At 39.3% G+C, this 19,885-nt stretch overlaps 1 protein-coding gene across 5 annotated transcripts in view; it reads right to left on the reverse strand.

Moving 5' to 3' along the window:
- The window catches only part of ANKEF1 (ankyrin repeat and EF-hand domain containing 1), a 31,219-nt gene that overhangs the window by 1,766 nt on the left and 9,568 nt on the right, over positions 1 to 19,885 (reverse strand). For 4 of the 5 annotated variants that reach the window (XM_066235578.1, XM_066235577.1, XM_066235576.1 and 1 more), the window contains 8 exons: positions 18,701 to 18,900; positions 17,821 to 17,970; positions 16,319 to 16,442; positions 11,897 to 12,722; positions 7,974 to 8,200; positions 6,324 to 6,487; positions 4,815 to 4,949; positions 1,017 to 3,953 (listed from right to left, as the gene is read on the reverse strand). In XM_066235578.1, coding sequence (XP_066091675.1) covers positions 3,795 to 3,953; positions 4,815 to 4,949; positions 6,324 to 6,487; positions 7,974 to 8,200; positions 11,897 to 12,722; positions 16,319 to 16,442; positions 17,821 to 17,970; positions 18,701 to 18,900 — 1,985 coding nt within the window. In that variant the 3' untranslated portion in view covers positions 1,017 to 3,794. Of the gene's footprint in view, positions 1 to 1,016; positions 3,954 to 4,814; positions 4,950 to 6,323; positions 6,488 to 7,973; positions 8,201 to 11,896; positions 12,723 to 16,318; positions 16,443 to 17,820; positions 17,971 to 18,700; positions 18,901 to 19,885 lie in introns of those variants that run through there. The other variant, XR_010726081.1, reaches the window with a different exon arrangement.

Genomic DNA, 19,885 nt, shown 5'->3' on the forward strand with positions numbered 1-19,885 from the left:
GTCTTTTATTTTTTATTTTTAATCCTGTTTCCCTTATGCCCTTAAAAATGTCTCCTGGAAGCATCCCTCAATAAAGCACTTGTGCAAGAGTTCGTCTCTGGGGCTCTGTTTCTTGGAAGTTAGACCTAAGACACTATTTTATTACCTAATTATTTAGTTTTTAGAACAAATTGGTTAAGCCCGGGGGGGGGGGGAATAAACTTGGTTGACTATCCACTAGAATTACTGGAATGAACAATTATTGCCATAGAAAATGAGTGGTGCTTTTTATTCTCTATTTATAGAAAGTAGATAAACAGCATACCTATATATTTAAATTACTTCAACTGGCACTCTTCAAGTATATCTGCTTCAACGAACCTTTATTCTTCTGGTTATCTAGGCCTGGGTCCTCATCCCTGTGCCTTCTTTTGACTTACCTTGCAACTGGGGAATAAAGGAGGTTAAAAACAGCCACTCACTGAGCACAGACTTTGTGTAGGCACCAAACTAGAAACCTTACCAATGTCATTTCATTTGAGTTTCACAATAGCTTATTGAGAGACACATTATTAAATTATAGTTCCTCTGCATTTAGATAAGGTGACATGTCAGTTCTTCGGAATTGATCCTGAATTTAGACTTTTGGGGGTTCCCCCAACAATAGGGAAGCTCACCCTTGTTGAATTTTTTCACTTTCTTGTCCTGCTTTACCCCTTGACCCCTCCCTGGGGTCACCTGGGAGCATTTCCTTAACAAATCACTTGCTCCTGAATTCTTGACTCAATGTCTCCTTCTGAGAGACTCTTAACTAAGTCAAGATACATAAAGGGATAAAAGAGGCAAAAACTAATAAAATCACTGGTATTTTTTACTTCTAGGTCAACTTGCATTTTTTCAAAATAAAATTTTGTTGTTTATTGCAAAGTAATACATGTTCACGGTAAAAAAAAAAAAAAAAAAAGGAAAATATGAATAAACCAAAACAAGATAATAAAATGTAATTCATAATGTTAAAACCCACAAAAATGACTATTTATCTGTGTTGCATATTTATAAATCTGAGATTATTATATTGTATATATGTTATTTTTAATGATTTTTTTTTTTTTTTGTATTTTTCTGAAGCTGGAAACGGGGAGAGACAGTCAGACAGACTCCTGCATGTGCCCGACCGGGATCCACCTGGCACGCCCACCAGGGGGCGACGCTCTGACCACCAGGGGGTGATGCTCTGCCCCTCCGGGGTGTCGCTCTGTCACGACCAGAGCCACTCTAGCGCCTGGGGCAGAGGCCAAGGAGCCATCCCCAGCGCCGGGGCCATCTTTGCTCCAATGGAGCCTCGGTGCTGGAGGGGAAGAGACAGAGAGGAAGGAGAGGGGGAGGGGTGGAGAAGCAGATGGGCGCTTCTCCTGTGTGCCCTGGCCAGGAATCGAACCCAGGACTTCTGCACGCCAGGCCGACGCTCTACCACTGAGCCAACCGGCCAGGGCCTTAATGATTTTTTAAAATGTAACTTTGATAGATTGTCTTTTTATGCCAGGAAATTTTTCTCTAAAAAATCTTCTATATGCCTATGTAGAATCCTGGAGTATAAATTGGAGTATAATTTGTGGGGGGCAGTGGGACCAAGCTCCTGGGTAATGTTGATGGTGCTTGTTCATGGACCACTTTTTGGAAAACACTGGTAGCCTTATAGGACTACCAAAGAACTTTGGCTATGCTCTGTTTGGGTTTAGTGTTAAATTCAGAAAGAAAAAAAAAAAAGAGTAAGACTTGTCATTCACATTTCCTCTCAGCTTATGTTTGCAAATGGCTGAAGGTGACCTAGGGTGCCAGCAGAGTGTGATAACCTCTGCATATCTGCTGTTGCAGCCCCATTTCTCATGTTCCTGAGTGAAACCAGGGTAGGCATTTTCCCTCACATTCAGGAGTCCTCTAATTATTTTAGGCAATAAAATGTCATGTTCTCAGGAACCAGCTTGAAGGGGATTCCCCTAGCCAAATCTAGGACAATTTAATTATCTAAATAAATAATGAGAGCAAAGGATTATAACCCATTAAATAAGAAAAAGAACACATGAGTCTATTCCGATTTAAATACATAAATCAATGGAGAAAGACTCAGAATCATAATATCACACAGATGTCTTAGTTTGGGTCCTCACGGAAGGAATCCTGACACAGATTTTGGGTATAAGTATTTGGGAGGTGATCTCAATAAAGACCAGAAGGGGTCGAGAAAAGTGAGAAAACAGGGCAGAGAAGGAGGCCAATGAAGGATGTGTTATCATCCAAGTCACCACTGTGGGCGTCTTGATCTTAATCTGCCTGGGGGGCTCTAGAAGTCAGTGTAAACATATACTTTATTTATTTATTACTTTTTTAAGTGTGAGACAGGAAGACAGACAGATTTCCACATGCGCCCTGACTGGGATCAGCCTAGCAAGCCCCCTACAGGGTGATGCTCTGCTTATTTGGGGCCACTGCTCCATTGCTTGGCAACTGAGCTATGTTAGCACCAGAGGCGAAGCCCTGGAGCCATCCTCAGGGCTCAGGGTCAACTTGCTCTTGCTTGACTCTTTTGAGCCATGGCTGTGGGAGGAGAGAGAGAGAGAGAGAGAGAGAGAGAGAGAGAGAGAGAGAGAGAGAGAGAGAGAGATGGGGGAGGGGTAGAGAAGCAAATGGTGGCTTCTGCGTGCCCTGGCTGGGAATTGAACCTGAGACTTCAACACACTGGGCCAATGATCTACGATTGAGCCAACCAGCCAGGGCAAACATGTACTTTAGAATAATCCCACCAGAATGATGAGGGAGCTGGGGTGTCAATCGATACACTGAATCTGTTCAGTCACTGCTTGAGGGCTGCTTCCAGGAGGCACTTATACCCCACATACTTTGGTTCCTACTGTACCAGTTTAAGCGTCAGAGGCAGCGCTCTAGCATCTGGAAGTCAGGTGTGAGGATGCCACAATCCCAAAGCAGAGAAAAGGGCGGAGTGCTGACAGTGTCTGCCAGAGGTGTCAAAGTTTTGCTAACCCAACAGATATCACTTATAATAATGTGTGAGAAACAAATATAATAATGTGTGAGTCCTTCCTTAATGGACTAAAGACTCATCCTCTTCCCTACTATTAAATTGTTTTCATCAATTTCCAGGATTAGCTTGATCAGGTGGTGGCACAGAGAATAGAGAATTAGCCTGGGATACTGAGGCCCCAGGTTTGAAACCCAGAGGTTACCTACACTCTGAAATGAGTGTAGGCACACTGGCTGGGGCATGGGATCATAGATACGATTTCATGGTGGCTGGCTTGAGCCCAAGGTCGCTGGCTTGAACAAGGGGTCACTGGCTCTGCTGTAGCTCCTGAGTCAAGGCACGTGTGAGAAAGCAATCAATGAACAACTAAGGTGCTGCAACCATGAGTTAATGCTTCTCATCTCCTTCCCTTCCTGTCTGTCTGTCCTGATCTGTCCCCCTATCCTCTTAAAAAAGGGTTACATCTTTAGCAGACATAATGGTGTGCATTTAGTAATTTTTTTTTACAATAATGTTATATTTATAACCAAAATGCCATTTATATCCGCTACAATCTTAAGGATGAGAGGGTTTATCCAGAATGACATGTAATTCCTTGCAAAACAGAATATACCTTGTCTAGAAAGCTCAGAATATTTATAGTTGTTAAAGCAAAAACAAATATTTGCTTAAAAACAATTTGTTGATTGCTTTGGCTTTGACGGAAATACCCACTTTCTTCAGAGTTTAGTCCTTGGGCCTCGAAATGTTCAACCCAAGACGCAACCTCTGTGGTTTAGTTCTTGAAAGCAGCCTCCAGTGCTCGAGCTTTCTCTGTGATGTTCTTCTGAAAGGGCATCATGAAATCTTCGAAGTCCACCTCGTAAGTGAACCTCTCCCTCCGCAGTTCCCTCTTCCTGATCAGCTCTGCCGTTGTGGCTTTGGGACTCCAGACCTGAAATAGAAAACCACATCCAGAGCACGTATGAGTATGAGCGCCAATCAACATGCTATATCCAGATAATTTTCCATATGGTTCATTTGAAACTTCCACATTTACTTCTAAACCTATTTTAACTTGTTTCTTTTTCCTCTTACGCGACATCAGTGGTTACGTGGGCATCACTGTTTCTGATGCCGACTATTTGGACAGCTGACACGCTCTTTAGTTACCTCTCTGATGGCTTGTGGGCCAGCTGCTGTTCTTTTTAGAATGTCTAAACCAGAAAGCAATGAAATTAGGTCATTTCGTTTACTACCATTTCATCTTATGGGGAAATCAAAATTATTTTCATAGTAGAAGGCCGAGAAAGCTGGTGGTCTCTTTTTCAGCACGGTTTGATGGGCATTGGCAAGTTCATTCTTATTCTCTAAAGATGTCTCCACCTATTTAATTGTAGATGTCTCAGGAAGCTACTGAATAAATCTACTCTTTATTCAACTCCTACTAATTAAGGAGTTGGTGGTAGCAATTACAAAGAAGAAGTGTTGAGTCTAAGGTACCCAAGGGAAGGTATTTCTAGCACTTAGTGACTAAATGGCTATAGGGAATGATATTGACCAAAGGAGACTTTAATCTGTCAAGGAAAATGAGAATGTCAATATAGAAACCGTAACAGAGGGAGCCAGATACTGGGAGCTAAACAAGTTGGACTAGCTGAGTCAGAAGTAGCAGGACCTGGCAAAAGGACATCTTCAAATAGTAACTATGAAAAGTAACCTTTTGGCTTTAGATTGGGTGTTTTACATAAATCGTATTGGAAAAATGACATTATGACTTTATACCATGTTATGAAAATCTTTCCAAAGTACCTACCCTTCGTGGAATGAATGTAATGTCCACTTTCTTGGTATAACCACTAGCGATCAGTGAATTGAGATGAACCACATTATCCTTGCGTATTTTCTTTTCCTCTAATACGGTTGGTACAGTATAAAATGAAAGTGATTCCTGGAGACAAGACAAAAGAAAATAACTATTAATTCCACAGACATGTATACACTAACATTATTTTCTGTTCTACATTTCACTCTGAAGCCAGAAAACTAAAAACTAAAAATGCTACTACCTAAATTATAACTTGAAATGAAATAGAATATTATTTTAACTTTGGGTAGGGAGAGATAATTAGTTTGCCTTATTTAACTCTACTTAATTAGTAGCATCAGTGACACATCTCATAAATCCTCAAGGTATCTATCCCTGACGTGTAGGCATTCATTAGTCAGAAGGATGTATTCTTACTGAAATGATCATTGTGCGCACAGTAGCCCCGTTAGCAGATTGAGCCTTCTTTACCTCTATCTATCCTTAATCTTGTCCTTCCTACTACCTACAACTTCCTCTTCCCACTTGATAACATTGAAGCTTTTCCTTCTTAACTTTCATCCTTTGCCATGGGTCTGCAAGAATCTCCAGGGAAGCTAAAAGAAGCTTCTAGCCTAGAAATGCACTTAGAGCTTCCCTGCTAATGGCAAAGCCTTAATGTCTCAGAAATCCCCATGGGCAACAACCTCAACTTTCTCCTGGTAGTGTAGAGGTGCCCACACCCCTCCAGATTGCCGGGTCAGTGGATTTGGTGCTTTACACATTTTAAAGTCATATTGCATTACATTCTTCCAAGTTACAAGTGGCTTGGGCAGGGGTGGTTTAAGATGAGAAATGAAAGAGTATAACATCAAAATGAAGGAACACCAAGCTTTACTTTATTCCTCATAAGGGTTACCCTCCTTCCCTTTTGGGCCATCTATTTAAATCTTTATAATTCAGGACCAAATATACCTATTATATATATGTGTGTGTGTGTGTGTGTGTGTATGCACACATACAAATATGCATATATATCCATCATCAGTTCTTGTTTTTCAACGTTCTAATGGTATCTGGCAAACCAACTTGATTTTTGTGTGGATTCTGTTTGCAACAAATACTTTTAGACTTCTCAATAATAAGAATTTCCTTGCTAGATATATTATTTTTCTTTTTCATTGATTGATTTTAGAAAGAGAGAGAGAGAGAGAGAAGCATCAACTTGTTGTTATACTTAGTTGTTCCATTTAGTTGTGCACTCATTGATGGCTTCTAGTACATGCCCTGACCAGGGATCAAACCCACAATCTTGGTGTGCCAGGACGATGCTTTATCCATTGAGCAATCTGGCCAGGACAAGATATTGCTTTAAAGGTATTGCATAACGGTGCTGAAATGATAGGTTGTCTATTATTTGGCCCGTGTTGTTTAACAGTATGTAAATAGTGCCACCACTGTCCCATTCCCCAGCAAGTTTTTAAGACATTCCAGTTACTTATCGAATACTTTTCTTACCTCTTGTTTCTTCATTTCAGGGCCTTCAGTTCTTACTTTAAAAGGTGCCTTGCCTTTCAGTTTTTGGTTTTCTGATGGTTTTGGCATATTATCTAACTTTTCTTTAATCAAATCAATTATTCTGTAGTCAGCATATGCCTTTGCAACATCCATGGCAGTGTGGCCTGTTTTAAAACATAAGCCCAGAGCTATAATAAACAGGTGAATAAGAAACCAGGTAGAGAAATCTCAGCACATCAGCCCTGAGCATGTGGTACCAAGGGTGTTTCTAAAGCAACTGGTAGGTGTAAGGTCACAGAGTTAGATCAGATATTCTCAGAGGTGAACCCAGCTCCAAAATCTCGTAATTAAAACATCATTTACTGGCTAACCCACTTTTTCTTGTTAATATTTTGAAGATGTTTCTTAAAAAGTTGGTAGGGAATCTTGGTAGGTTACATTTTGAATGCCTGATGACTGGTTCTCATTCCACTCTGTGCACATTTCCTTTCATTTCATGTGACAATCTGATGTTGTCCTCCCCTTTCCATGATGTAAGGAGGTATATTTTTAGAGGCCTGGGGAAACTGATGGTCACAAGTGTCCTGTGTGAATGACTAGACTTTATGACACTTGTAATGTCCTCAGGCAGGCGTGGCATCATACTACCCAGGGCTGAAGCAGCCCGAAGCAGCCAGGGGTGTAATGCTCTTCTTCAAAAAGAAGCAACAGGCTCCACTGTAAGATAATGCCTCAAGTAAGGAGCTCAAATATTTAATCAAATGATTTTTTATTCTTCCCTTTTGATATTTATAAGTTAGGCCTTCCATTTACTTCCTAGAGAGAGCCTCAATTTTTTATTTTTTAATGAGAGGAGGGGAGATAGACAGACTTCTGCATGTGTCCCAACCCGGATCCACCCAGCAACCCTCATCTGGGGCTGATGCTCAAACCAACCAAAGCACAGGCTGTGAGAGAGGAAGGGAGACTAAAGGGGTAGAGGAGAGAAAGAAAAGCAGATGGTCACTTCTTATGTGTGCCCTGATCGGGGATCAAACCCAGATGTCTGTATGTCAGGCTGACACTCTACCATTGAGCTAGCTGGCCATGGCAGAGGGCCTCAGTTTAGAAATGACTTTGCCCAGCTTTAGACGGACTCCAAATCCAGACACTTTAAACGATGCCAAATATTCATACTAGAAATTGAGAGTTGAAACAGTGCGATAACTCAAGGTGATCTGCACACTGGTGAAGGCCACAATGTAATGGTCACTGGGCCACAATGAAATAAGCAGAGCAACTAAGTGTTAAGTATTTATAAATTTTTGTAGCCATATGGTAGAAGAGTTTTCTGTCATTTGAATCTAATAATAAATGTTTGGGCTGTATTTTGTGGTGTTTTTCCACTTTCTTTTTCTAGTAAATAATTTCTTCTTATATTTTGCAAAAGTATCAATCCATAAAAGACTGCAAACATAAAGAATTGGCCCTTTAACACCAGTGATTTGAAAAGCACTGAGTATAAGACAAACTCCCATAACATTTAACTCAGGCTTATATTTGCTGCAGTAATTCAGGGGAAAATGTGGTCGTACAAGAATCAGAAGGGGTTTGGAATCAAATATAACTTCTCCTTTTCTAACCCGAATCTCCAACAATGTGAACACATACCTTTTCTATTTTCCAGCTGGAATTTAGCGCCGATATCAAGCAGGTATTTGACAGTGTCCAGTCTGCAGCTCTCAATGGCTCTACTTAAAGGGGTTGAGTTGTTGATCGAAACTGCATCGATCATGGCTCCGGATTTCACAAGAAGCTCAACAATGTCTTGTTGGCCTGCGTGGCACGCAAAATGAAGCGGAGTCCACAGAAAATTATCTGTTGCGTTAACATTAGCCCTACAAGATAAGAAAGATGCGCATGATAAAAATATGGGTTGTTCCACCTGACCTGTGGTGGTGCAGTGGATAAAGTGTCAACTTGGAACTCTGAGATTGCCAGATCGAAACCTCTAGCTTCCTTAGTTAAGGCACATGTGGAAATTGATGCTTCCTGCTCCTACCCCCTACTCTCTTTCTCTCTCTTTCTCTCTCTTTCTCTCTCTCTCTCTCTCTTTCTCTCCTTCCTCTCTAAAAAAAAATGAATAAATTAAAAAAATATATATATATATATGGGTTGTTCCAAGCACCAGAGGCTATAAATGGTAAATAAGACTTCAGGGTTTTATCAACTTGTTCAACTATAAACTGTTCTTGTCAAGTGTTCTGAATCATCTGATAGTCTCAACTTTGTGTATATATACTGCTCACAAAAATTAGGGGACATTTTAAGGCCAAAAAAAAAAATATATATATATATATATATGCGCACATTTTTTTTTTTTTTTAGTTTTAAAAAACATTCAAGCCTGACCAGGTGGTGGCGCAGTGGATAGAGCATCATCCAGGGACACTGAGGACCCAGGTTCAAAACCTCAAGGTCGCCAGCTTGAGCGTTAGATCATAGACATGACCCCAAGGTCACTGGCTTGAGCAAGGGGTCACTGGCTCGGCTGGAGTCCCCTGACCAAGGCACATATGAGAAAGCAATCAATGAACAACTAAGGTGCTGCACCTGCAAGTTGATGCTTCTCATTTCTTTTCCTTCCTGTCTGTCCCTGTCTGTTCCTCTCTTTCTTTCTCTTTCTCTCTAAAAGAAAAAAATATATATAAAAATAGAAAGTGTTCAAGATTTGCCTGACCAGGTAGGTCATGGTGCAGTGGATAGAGCATCAGCCTGGGATACTGAAGACCCAGGTTCCAAACCCCAAGGTCACTGGCTTGAGTGTGGGATCATAGACTTAGTTGCTGGCTTGAGCCCAAAAGTCAATGGCTTGAAGCCCAAGGTTGCTGGCTTGAGCAAGGAGTCACTAGCTTGGCTGGAGATACCTCTGGGATCAAGGCACATATGAGAAAGCAATTAATGAATAACTAAGGTACTGCAATGAAGAACTGATGCTTCTTATGTCTTTCCCTTCCTGTCTGTCTGTACCCATCTCTCTCTCTCACTAAATAATGATAATAATAATAACACTGAATGTTAACTATAATTGAAAAAAACCACTCAAGATCCTGGGTGTTATAATTTTGCAAAGGTTAAAATAAAAAGAAAATTATAAAACTGAATCCAATGAAGATAAAAGCTGACAAAATATGTTATATTATTCTATTTTGTGTCTATCTCTGCATGTTATAATTTTTTTTTTTTTTTTGAAACAGAGAGAGAGAAAACATCAACTCATTGTTCCACTTAGTTGTGCCATTGATTGCTTTTCATATTGTGCCCTGACCTGCGCTGGAACCAGTGACTTTGAGGATGGAGCCAGCACCGTCAGGGTCGAGCCCTGACTAGGACTCAAACCTATAATCCCAAGATGGAAATGGTAACCCCAGGTTTAAGCTGGCGACCTGTGCTTACTGACCCCAGGATCAAACCAGTGACCTCCGTACTCTGGGAAGACACTCTATCCACTGAGCCACTGGCCAATGCAACTATGAATTTTTTAAATGCACTTCATTATTAAAATTCTAAGTATTATAATATATTACTTTATATTTTAATCCTTTTAAAATATTTTCTGGGCCCTGGCTGGTTTGCTCAGTGGTAGAGCATCGGCCCAGCCTGTGGATGTCGCAGGTTCGATTCCCAGTCAGGGCACACAGGGGAAGTGATCATCTGCTTCTCCATCACTCACCCTTCTTTCTTTCTTCCCCTCCCACAGCCATGGCTTGATTGGATTGAGTGAGTTGGTCTCAGGTGCTGAGGATGGCTCCATGGCCTTCACCTCAGGTGCTAAAAACTGATTCTGATCGCAACAGAGCAACATCCCGGATGGGCAGAGCGTCTCCCCATAGTGGGCTTGCTGGTGGATTCTGGTCAGGGTACATGCGGGAGTCTGTCTCTCTGCATCCCCTCCTCTCATTAAAAAGAATAAAAAATTTAAAAAATTAAAGATTTTCTGTCCAAAAGTTAAAGTCTTCATTAGCTGCTTTATACTCTCCCTTGATAATATACAATTTGAACTCTTTTTGACATTAAACATTTGTAGTGATAACATCTTTTATCAAGTATAGTATCACTTTTCTAATAAGTACTTTACATATTTTAACTATTTTTTTTTTTTTTTGCAACAGGGACAGAGAGAGAGATAGAGTGACAGATAAGGACAGACAGGAAGGGAGAGAGATGAGAGAAGCATCAATTCTTCCTGCAACACCTTAGTTGTTCATTGATTGCTTTCGCATATGTGCCTTGACTGGAGGGCTACAGCAGAGCGAGTGACCCCTTGCTCAAGACAGTGACCTTGGGCTCAAGCCAACCACCTTTGGGCTCAAGCCAGAGACAATGGAGTCATGTTCAATGATTCGACACTCAAGCCAGCGACCCCACGCTCATGCTGGTGACCTTGAGGTTTCAAACCTGGGTCCTCTATGTCCCAGTTTGATACTCTGTGTCCACTGTGCCACCACCTGGTCAGTAGTTTAGCTAATTTTATCTTCAAAAAATTCTGTGAGCTGAGTCCCATTAGGTGCCCAACATAAAAATAAGAAAACCGAGGCATGAAAAGGTTAAGAAAGTCATCCCAGATTATTTAGTTACAATAAAAAAGAGAGTTAAACCTGAGTAATTGCTTTGTTTAAAAAGTGAAATGAGCTTGACCTGTGGTGGTGCAGTAGATAAAGCCTCGACCTAGAATGATGAAGTTGCCAGTTCGAGACCCCAGGCTTGCTGGGTCAAGGCACATACAAAAAGCAACTGCAATGAGTTGATGCCTCCTGCTCCTCCCAGTTCTCTCCTTCTCTCCCTCTTATCCCCTCCTGTCCCTAAAATAAATAAATAAAATCTAAAAAAGAGTGAAATGGAAACATCACACTATAATATTTTTAAAGATATTTACGAATGAACCAAAGAAAAGACCACTCTCTTTGGAGATAGAAATCAAACACATCCTTAGTCATCACAGCCAACATCCCACTTGTAGGAATGTGTTGGGATTCTCCTCTACACACAAAAAGAGGCAGATTAAAAAGTGACTACATGGAGGATAAAAATATATAAACACGTATTAAAAAGTCACTCCCCATAACATGAATAAATTCTAGAGATCTGCTGTACAATATTGTGATTATAGTTAATACTATATTGGATACTTAATATTTGTTAAGAGGCTAAATCTCATGTAATGTTCTTAGCACAATAAAAAAAAATTTTAAGTTTAAAATCAAATGAAAAGCAACTCCACACTAACTAGGTAAAGCTCTCGGGTCAAATTAACTTCCCTCAGGAGGGAAGTGGTACCCCATCAGAAGACTTCTACCCCCAGAGTGAAAACTTCTTGGCCTTCACTTTATGCATAGTTGTTGGAAAGCCCTCTCTGTAGAATACACTCCTGTGTTCCTGATAGTGTGGTGTCTCAAATAAGACCTAGGTTTCAGGAGCGAAGCATTTTCCTGTGTTAACTCAAAGTCTGCAGTTAAATGTCTTAGCTTTCCTATCACTTCCTTGAAATGTGAAGTCATAAAAATGTAAACCCCACCCACACCCAGAAAACGTACCCTTTTTCAAGAAGAAACTTGACCACGTCTATATTTCCACTCGCACAAGCAGTCATTAGTGGTGTTTTGTAATAAGTATCCTTCATATCCACGGGTACTCCTGATTCAAACGCCTTTTTCAGAGAAGCCAGGTCTCCTGCCTTAGCGATAAAATTAATATTTGAAAATGCCTTCGCTGGATCATCAATGTACCAAGCAGAGTCATCCTGAATGGGATGTTCCGGTGGGTGATCCCGATTAAACCGGTTGCAATCAGTTACATTCTGGTAGGTTTCAATCATGTACAAGGGTGGCCCGCCATCGCTCCTGCGTGGAAACGCACTGTCAGGTATGATGCAGATTGGGAGGGGTGCAACGAACTTGCCTTTCTTTACCCTTTTGACTATCCCTTTTTTCTTCTTCTTAGCCCCATAGGATCCCAAGACATAAGACTTGTTCAAGTATTTGGTGCCCTTAAAGAAATCGTTAATGTTGACTCCTCCTCCCCGGGATTTTTCATGAAGTTGAGCTACGTAAGACAGCTGTTCCGAGGTCACTAGCTCTTCTTGCCTCTCCTCCAGCACCATCACAAAGTCATCCTTGCTGACCGTCCCATCGCCCCTGTCCACAAATGAAAAGGCCTCCCGCAGGGAAGCCTCATGTTCTATTGACCAATCGTGAAGTTGAAGGGCCCAGAGTGGGTTTGGATTTTTGGCTCCGGGCCGGGCCAGTTTATTCGCGGTTTGCTCCGCCCTCCGGATTTCTTTGCTTGCTGCTTTGAAGCCGCCTTCCTTAGCCAGAGCCCTGGGAGTCTTATGCTCTATATTCTTCCATTTCAGGTCACATCCTAAAACGTGAAGCAGCATTGTTAGGGGTGGTACCAAGGCACTCTACAGCTCTACAGATGACATTCATCCAATGGCTTCCCTAATTTCAAGTGTTTAGTCGAAAAGTTCTCCCCAGATTATTCATACCTAGCGATGAGCACATTTAGCTATTATAATTACAAAATGAAGCTGTTATTTATTCATTTATTTTTGGTACTTTACTTTGATGAATTCTGAGGGAGATATGTTCCCAATTTACATTATCTGCTTCCAAAGGGTGAAACCTATAAGCAGCTACGTGAAAAAATAAAATACTCTATAGTTAAGAAAATTAATCACCAATGTTTTTCAAGATTAATACTTCCTTTAGTATTGTCAAAAATTAAAAATTTGTGTTCAGGTTAAGTTTATTAGTAATAGAGAAAGGGTATGGGGACAATAAAGATGTTAACATTTTTATATTGGACAGTTTTAGGAACAGTGACTATTGGGAAGCGGTCTCGATAGTATAATTCTATAGTGTAATGATTCCATAATAATTCTGAGTATGCTGATTTTACTGAGCTTATTTGCTTATTCGAGGTGTCTGTCCGGTTATCTACCATCTCTGAAGCCGCTCCTGTATTCATCCCAGCACTGTGCATCCAAAGATTATTAAAGCTGTTTAGGCTTACCCTTTTCTGCACCCATTTTCCTCCTAGTAAGACACCTTTATGTGGATAAACGACTAAGATATCTCAGCTTAAAGATCTGAAGGCAGTTTTCCTCTCCTTCTGACGTGAGAGACGCTTTGTCTCCTTCTTTGTGATTAGCAAATAAAGATCCATTTATTCCCCGTTTGACTTATGTTCCTTGATGTCGAGCATTCCACTTTAGGGGCTGGTGCTATAGAACTCAAGCAGCCAAAGGCCGAAGGGAAGGAGAATTCTCCAAGGGGTGGGTGCTTCAGGAGAACGACTCCCAACTACCCACGTCTGTCCCTGGACAGGATACTCACACTGCTTATAGGGACTTGTAAATTGTTCCAGCTACAGGACCAAGGGCAAAAGAGGAAGATAGTTCAATGTGGGAAAATAATTTTACCTCTCTATTGAAGTGTAGAAGAGACTAAACCCACAGAATTGACTCAGATATGAGCATTTTTATTGCTCATGGTTTCTTCCTGCTTGGATTGTGTTACAGTAAACTTGCTATTGAACAAGTTCCAAAGGGAGATGTAAACAGGTTTTGACCAGGAGTGAAGATGTGAACATATTTTGACCAGGAGTTGATTAGTGTAGCTGTTGTGAGCTGATAGTACAGGTGTTTGAAAATGATAAAAATTAACCCAAAAATGTGTGTAAACATGTTATTGAACTTGTAACTTGTTATTGAACAAGACTTAGACAGGCGTGGTGGCTGACTCATATAAATATCTAAGGGGCTGAAGCTTCGAGACCCTCTCTCCTTCTATTGCTGTTCCCTGCCGATGTCCGAACATCACAGCGGCTTGGAAACTTCATCCCACTGAGCAAGGTAGTTTGGAGCCCCATTGTGAGGCCCGTGGCTGTGGCCATATGGATTCACACTGAATTTAGTAAAGGAACTGTGTTGCCAGAAAATGGTGGGCCATTCCATTTATTAGAGTCTTGCAACAGCAGAGGAGCAAGCAGGCAGGGAAAACCACTTCCTTCTCTCTGCACTGACATCGGAGAGGCCAGAGAGGTGGGGATCCCTTCTCTGGCAAACAGTAGCAAAAATGGCCCCTCTCAATGGCGGCAGGCAATCTGCAATTTACAATCTGCCACCCTGGGGGCAAGCACCTGCAGCCTTACGTAGACTATACACACGGTGCTGCCCTGTGCTCATGAACCAATCAGGCAAAGTACAAGGGAACAAGCCTAACACACCGGTTTGCCCAACACCCATCAAAGCTGAACCTGGGCTGAGCTGGCCCCTCGTCTGAACTGTGAGTGAATTAACACTGATGTGCCTTTTACCTTGCATTTTGTCTCCGTCTCTAAGTTGAACTGAATTCTCCTAACACGTCGTAAACCCTTGTTCACCAGCCGGGAACATATTCTTCTGGAGGGTCACTACAACAGATTGACTTACATCTAAGATTTTGATTGAGTTGAATCTGAGATTTTAAAGGTGGAAATGTATCTGGTAACACTGCTGCTGTGGAATTGGGTCATTTATGTCAGATCTGGTGATGTAGTTGTATTGTGAACACGCAACAAAATTCAGGTCATTTTCAGACATGTTTTAAAACCACAGTCTAGTCTTAACAATTCTGCCACAAAAATAAATCTTTTCTTTATGATTGGGAGAGGCCTTTGGCATGGCTCAGGCTCTGGCCCTTTGCTTCTCAATTAGTATATGTTTGGTGATACTTGTACCAAAAAGAAAAGCAATTGACATGTTAAAGTTGAGGAAGCTTTTCTCAATCTGGGCAGATGTTTAGTTTTTAGAAATACACCGTGTTAAAAATAAAATGTCAGAATAAACTGCTGATTATGACAGATTTGAAAATAAGACTGATGGGACGGCTTATGAGGGCCAAAATTGCATTTGACATGTTTTTCTTTATTTGTTAAAGTGTTTCTTATTTTGGAGAATGGAGGAAGAGTAATCAGTTATTATACTATTAGTTATGCAGGCACATCAGTCTTATTTGTCATGTTAGTGGTTACAGTATAGGTTCTCTAGGTCCCAGGGACTTCTGGAATTCTGTGCCTGTGTCAGAAGACTATAAGTTTTGCCTATTTCTCATAAATTAGAAAAAAAAAGACACTACGATAAACTTCATACAGTCCTATATTTAACAAAGAATTAACAATTTTTAATTGGGGTGGTGACCACAAAATATGATATACAGGTGATTTATAGAATCATACACCTGAAACCAATATAATTTTATTAACCAATGCCACCCCAATAAACTTAGTTAAAATTAAAAAAAAAGATTTAAAAATTTGCCGTACATTCAATTAGCATATAATTAACACCAAATGGATCCTGTTTTTGTAAATTAGTTCATATTATCATCTTAAGGAATACACCAAGCTATACACAACATTGTTTATTTCCTAAATTAATAAAATACTTAAAAGCTACAGAAAAAGCTAAATAATTAATATTACTTTCATTTCAAAATTTTAGGAAAAGTTCCATTGTATTTCATATTCCTCCCTAAAATATTCCCCCCATAATTTCAGATTATCCAGAAAAGTTATCTTTGCACTTGACAGAATTGAATATTTTTTAATAAAATAATTAAGAATTAAGATTTAAAGACATGGTTTCCAGTGTGTATCCTTGTTTAGATTAATATTCACAATTCGTTTTTGAAAAGGAGTTTAATAGCTATAGACATTTTATAGTAATTTGTTGACTCATGATTAGATTTTTAACATTAACCTAATAATATTTGGGAAAATGGAATTTTATTACCTTTAAGGTCAGATTCATGACTTAACAGAAAGTAGAGTAAGAAAAAGATTCAATGTTCTTTTATATATATGAGTGAGGTTGGACTATTGAAAAACACAAGCAATAAGTGACAGACTCAAATTCTCTACTGGCAACATGGGTAAATCATAAATACTGTAAGCATAAAGATAGACAAGCTTACCTCGCTGAGCTATATATTTACAACAATCTGTAAAACCACCCATGGCAGCATAATGAAGTGGTGTGTTCCCATTCATGGCAATCAGCCCCATGTTTCCGTTGTAGGCAAAAAGAAGCTTCAGTATCTGCAAAATAGACAGTGGATAATGTACATGAATAGGAAAGTACATTTTCTGACTGAAGACCATATCTGAACCTGTGCTATCCAACACATTACATGGTAGCCACATGTGGCTATTTAAAATTAAATCAAAATGAATTAAATAGAAAACAAATCTTAAAAATAGAGTTCTTTAGTTTCACTAGTCATATTGAAAGGACTCAAAAGCCATATGTGGCTATTGTGGTATACTCTATTGTACAGCACAGATATAGAACATTTTTATCATTGCCAAAATTTCTATCAAAGAACATTGGTCTAGAGCAGGGGTCGGGAACCTATGGCTTGTGAGCCAAATGTGGCTCTTTTGATGGCTGCATTTGGCTCGCAAATTTTTAATAAAAAAATAATAACGTTAAAAATATAAAGCATTCTCATGTATTACAATCCATTCATTTCCTACCGCTCATGTTCATGGTTGTGGGTGGCTGGAGCCAATCACAGTTGTCCTCCAGGACAACACCAAATTTTTATTGGATAATGTGTAATGTACATGCTTCGTTGTATGGCTCTCACAAAATTACATTTTAAAATATGTGGCGTTCATGGCTCTCTCAGCCAAAAAGGTTCCTGACCCCTGGTCTAGAGTACAAAAACTATACTCAGCTAGAACATTACCATTTTGGGAAATCTAGGCAATTTTAGAAAGCATCAGACTATAGCGAACATTGTCAGAGGTGCAAATTATTTACCAAATGTAACTTCTATCCTGATTCATATTTTTTATTGTAGGGAAGAGACTCAGTGACAGAAGTAAGAGTAACTATGTTAAAACTCAGAGAAAACTGAGTAAAGAAATTTTAGATGTCATTCAGAATTTTAAAATATACGGCCATCATTGGTTCCTATTTTGTTTATGCAATGTCATCATACCTATGAAATAACCTATGTTGTTGTGTCCAGCTAATCAGAAAACTTAGAGTTTAAAATTTAGGTGAGTCATTAGATGCACGCAGGAATCAGAGAGATGAGAGTATGTTGGCATTGGTCTTCCCACAATTAGATCATAACATATTATGAAGACTGTTATAGGTAACAGAGGCACAAAATACAGCAGCCCCAGTAGGCAAAACTTAAATCGTCATAGTGAAGAATATAGAAAAAACACTATTAGTATTATGAAATGTATAAATTAGCAAGCAGATAAAATTGAATAAAGAGAATGTTTTTCTAAAAAATAATGTTTGGCATAAAATATAATTTTAGGATTATTTAAGAAAATCAGGATGGTAACTCAGAAAAAAATTCTGCCTTCATGTAAACCTACATGACATTTCAATATTTTGAGGAAAAGGAGAGAAAATTTTGAGCAACAAACGTTGAAGCAAAGAGCAGGTTCTTACATCAAAAAAGCCTCCTTTGGCAGCAAAATGGGCAGCATTGTGTCTCTCGTTATCAAATGCATTCACTTTGCCTCCTCTTTCCAATATCCCTCGAACTAGCTCCAGCACTCCTTCTCTTGACGCTTCCATCAGAACCGTACGACCTGTGGACTGGACAGGAAGCAGATCACATGCTGTGTACACCTGTCCTGTTAAACCACGTAAATGGATATAAATGCAGTCTAAATCTATTTGGCCTTAGAGTGCTGACATGTTGAGTTCTTTACATTTTTATTAGTGTCATGTAACAAATAGGAAAAAAGAAGCCAGTACAATGGGGGAATATCCGAAGTGTAGAATTCTAAAAATCAGAGTCAAGGTCACACCAGGTGGCCCTGTCAGAAAAATGCATTTCTTGCAAAGACAGTGAAAAGGTAGAAAAGAAGGTATAATACTGTATATGCTAAAATTAGGTTATAGGTGTTTTCTAAAGAGAAGAATATCTAATTTTGTTGTCTTAAAATGACAAAAGATAAGAAAATTCAAGAAAATTAGCCAAATGAGGAGAGGGAGCAAAATTAATAAAAGAAACAGCATAATTACATTCTTTTTACAAAAAGAAATTTTTATTGGGCATTAGTGACACCTTGTGTATTTCTTATGACCTTTTAACATTATGCATAATAAATACTAATTTTCTAAATATCGTTAGGAAATAGATTGTAGGATTATGATAATATTAAAGTAATGAAAATATATCATCTTAAAGCATTCTGAATAGAAATGAACAGTCTATAGGCTAATAGGGTAGTTTTACCATATTTAAATGCAAAAATTACACTGATAAGACTCGATAGTTGAAAAGAAAAATGAATATTTATAATAGCAGGAATAACCATACTGTGTTGATAGCATTTGGATTGGCTTCTTTTTCCAAAAATGTCAGGCATATTTCTTTAATATCATGTGCTTGTTCACAAGCTTTAAAGAATATTGGCGTTCCATCATAGGCACAATTGTTGACATCGGCACCATGTTCCAGGGCAATCAATGCACAGCGATAATGCCTCTTAGTAGGTAAAACGCAATAAAACAAAATACCTGTTGAAAAATAGAATCCCCAAAGAATACTTATTAATAGTCTTTATATTTTTCAATCAGATAAAAAAAACTTTAAAATCCATAATTAGCTAAAGTCGTAATGCAGAGAGGCACATCTGTCTTTGCTTTCCCTCTGAAACTAACTGAAACTCCAAGACAGAGAAACAAACAAAAAAACTCAACCTGTGATAGTTAGCCAATAGTCACAAGCAAATGTGGCTTAGAGCTTTCCCTTCTTCATAGTCTGCAAAATGGTTCAAAGAGAAAGTACAGTGTAGGCGTGGCCTATGTCCCACATCCTCTTAAAGATCCAGTAATGTTTTTAATCATTTAAATGTTTGCTTATCCTTTAGAAACAAAGTGCAGTAAGTCAAACATCAGTCCCTGGAAAACAGGATGTTATGGCAGAAAGAAAACTGTGGAATAAGCAAAACAGTTTGGCAAGTGGCAGCCAAACTGAGGATTTGCAAGGTGAGCTAGGTTCATGGTGTGGGGAGTGCAGGGCACTAGCGAGATGAGCCCAGTGTGGGTTATGTGGAATCAGGGCAGTGTAGGGCGGTATAATGGGGTTATGTGTGAACCAACAGTTGTATTTGTTTCAGGTCTCGTTTTAGATAGTATTTTGAATTCTTCCTGATTTGTCCTATTTGTTTTCTCATATACTCATTTTCCAGAACCTCGACAGGTTTAGTATTCATTTGAATGAGTTTAAATTTTAACCATATGGCTCTTAACATTTGCTACAAGTATTCACTTGACCTTGTTTCTAACTTTACCTTCATTAGTTTAGTTTTACTTTCACAATTTAGGATTTTCATGCTCTACAATTTACCCACCCATTTTCTTTAAGATTTCTATCTGTTTCACACTCAAGGAGGTAAAAACTGTTCTTCATTACAGTGTTTAAGATGCCATAAGAAAAACTATTTCACAGTCAAATAAATATGGAAAATATCACTGTCTTTAATCTGTCTGACAAAGGAGA

The sequence above is a fragment of the Saccopteryx bilineata genome, chromosome 6 (assembly GCF_036850765.1).
Source record: "Saccopteryx bilineata isolate mSacBil1 chromosome 6, mSacBil1_pri_phased_curated, whole genome shotgun sequence".
Classification (NCBI taxonomy): Eukaryota; Metazoa; Chordata; class Mammalia; order Chiroptera; family Emballonuridae; genus Saccopteryx; species Saccopteryx bilineata.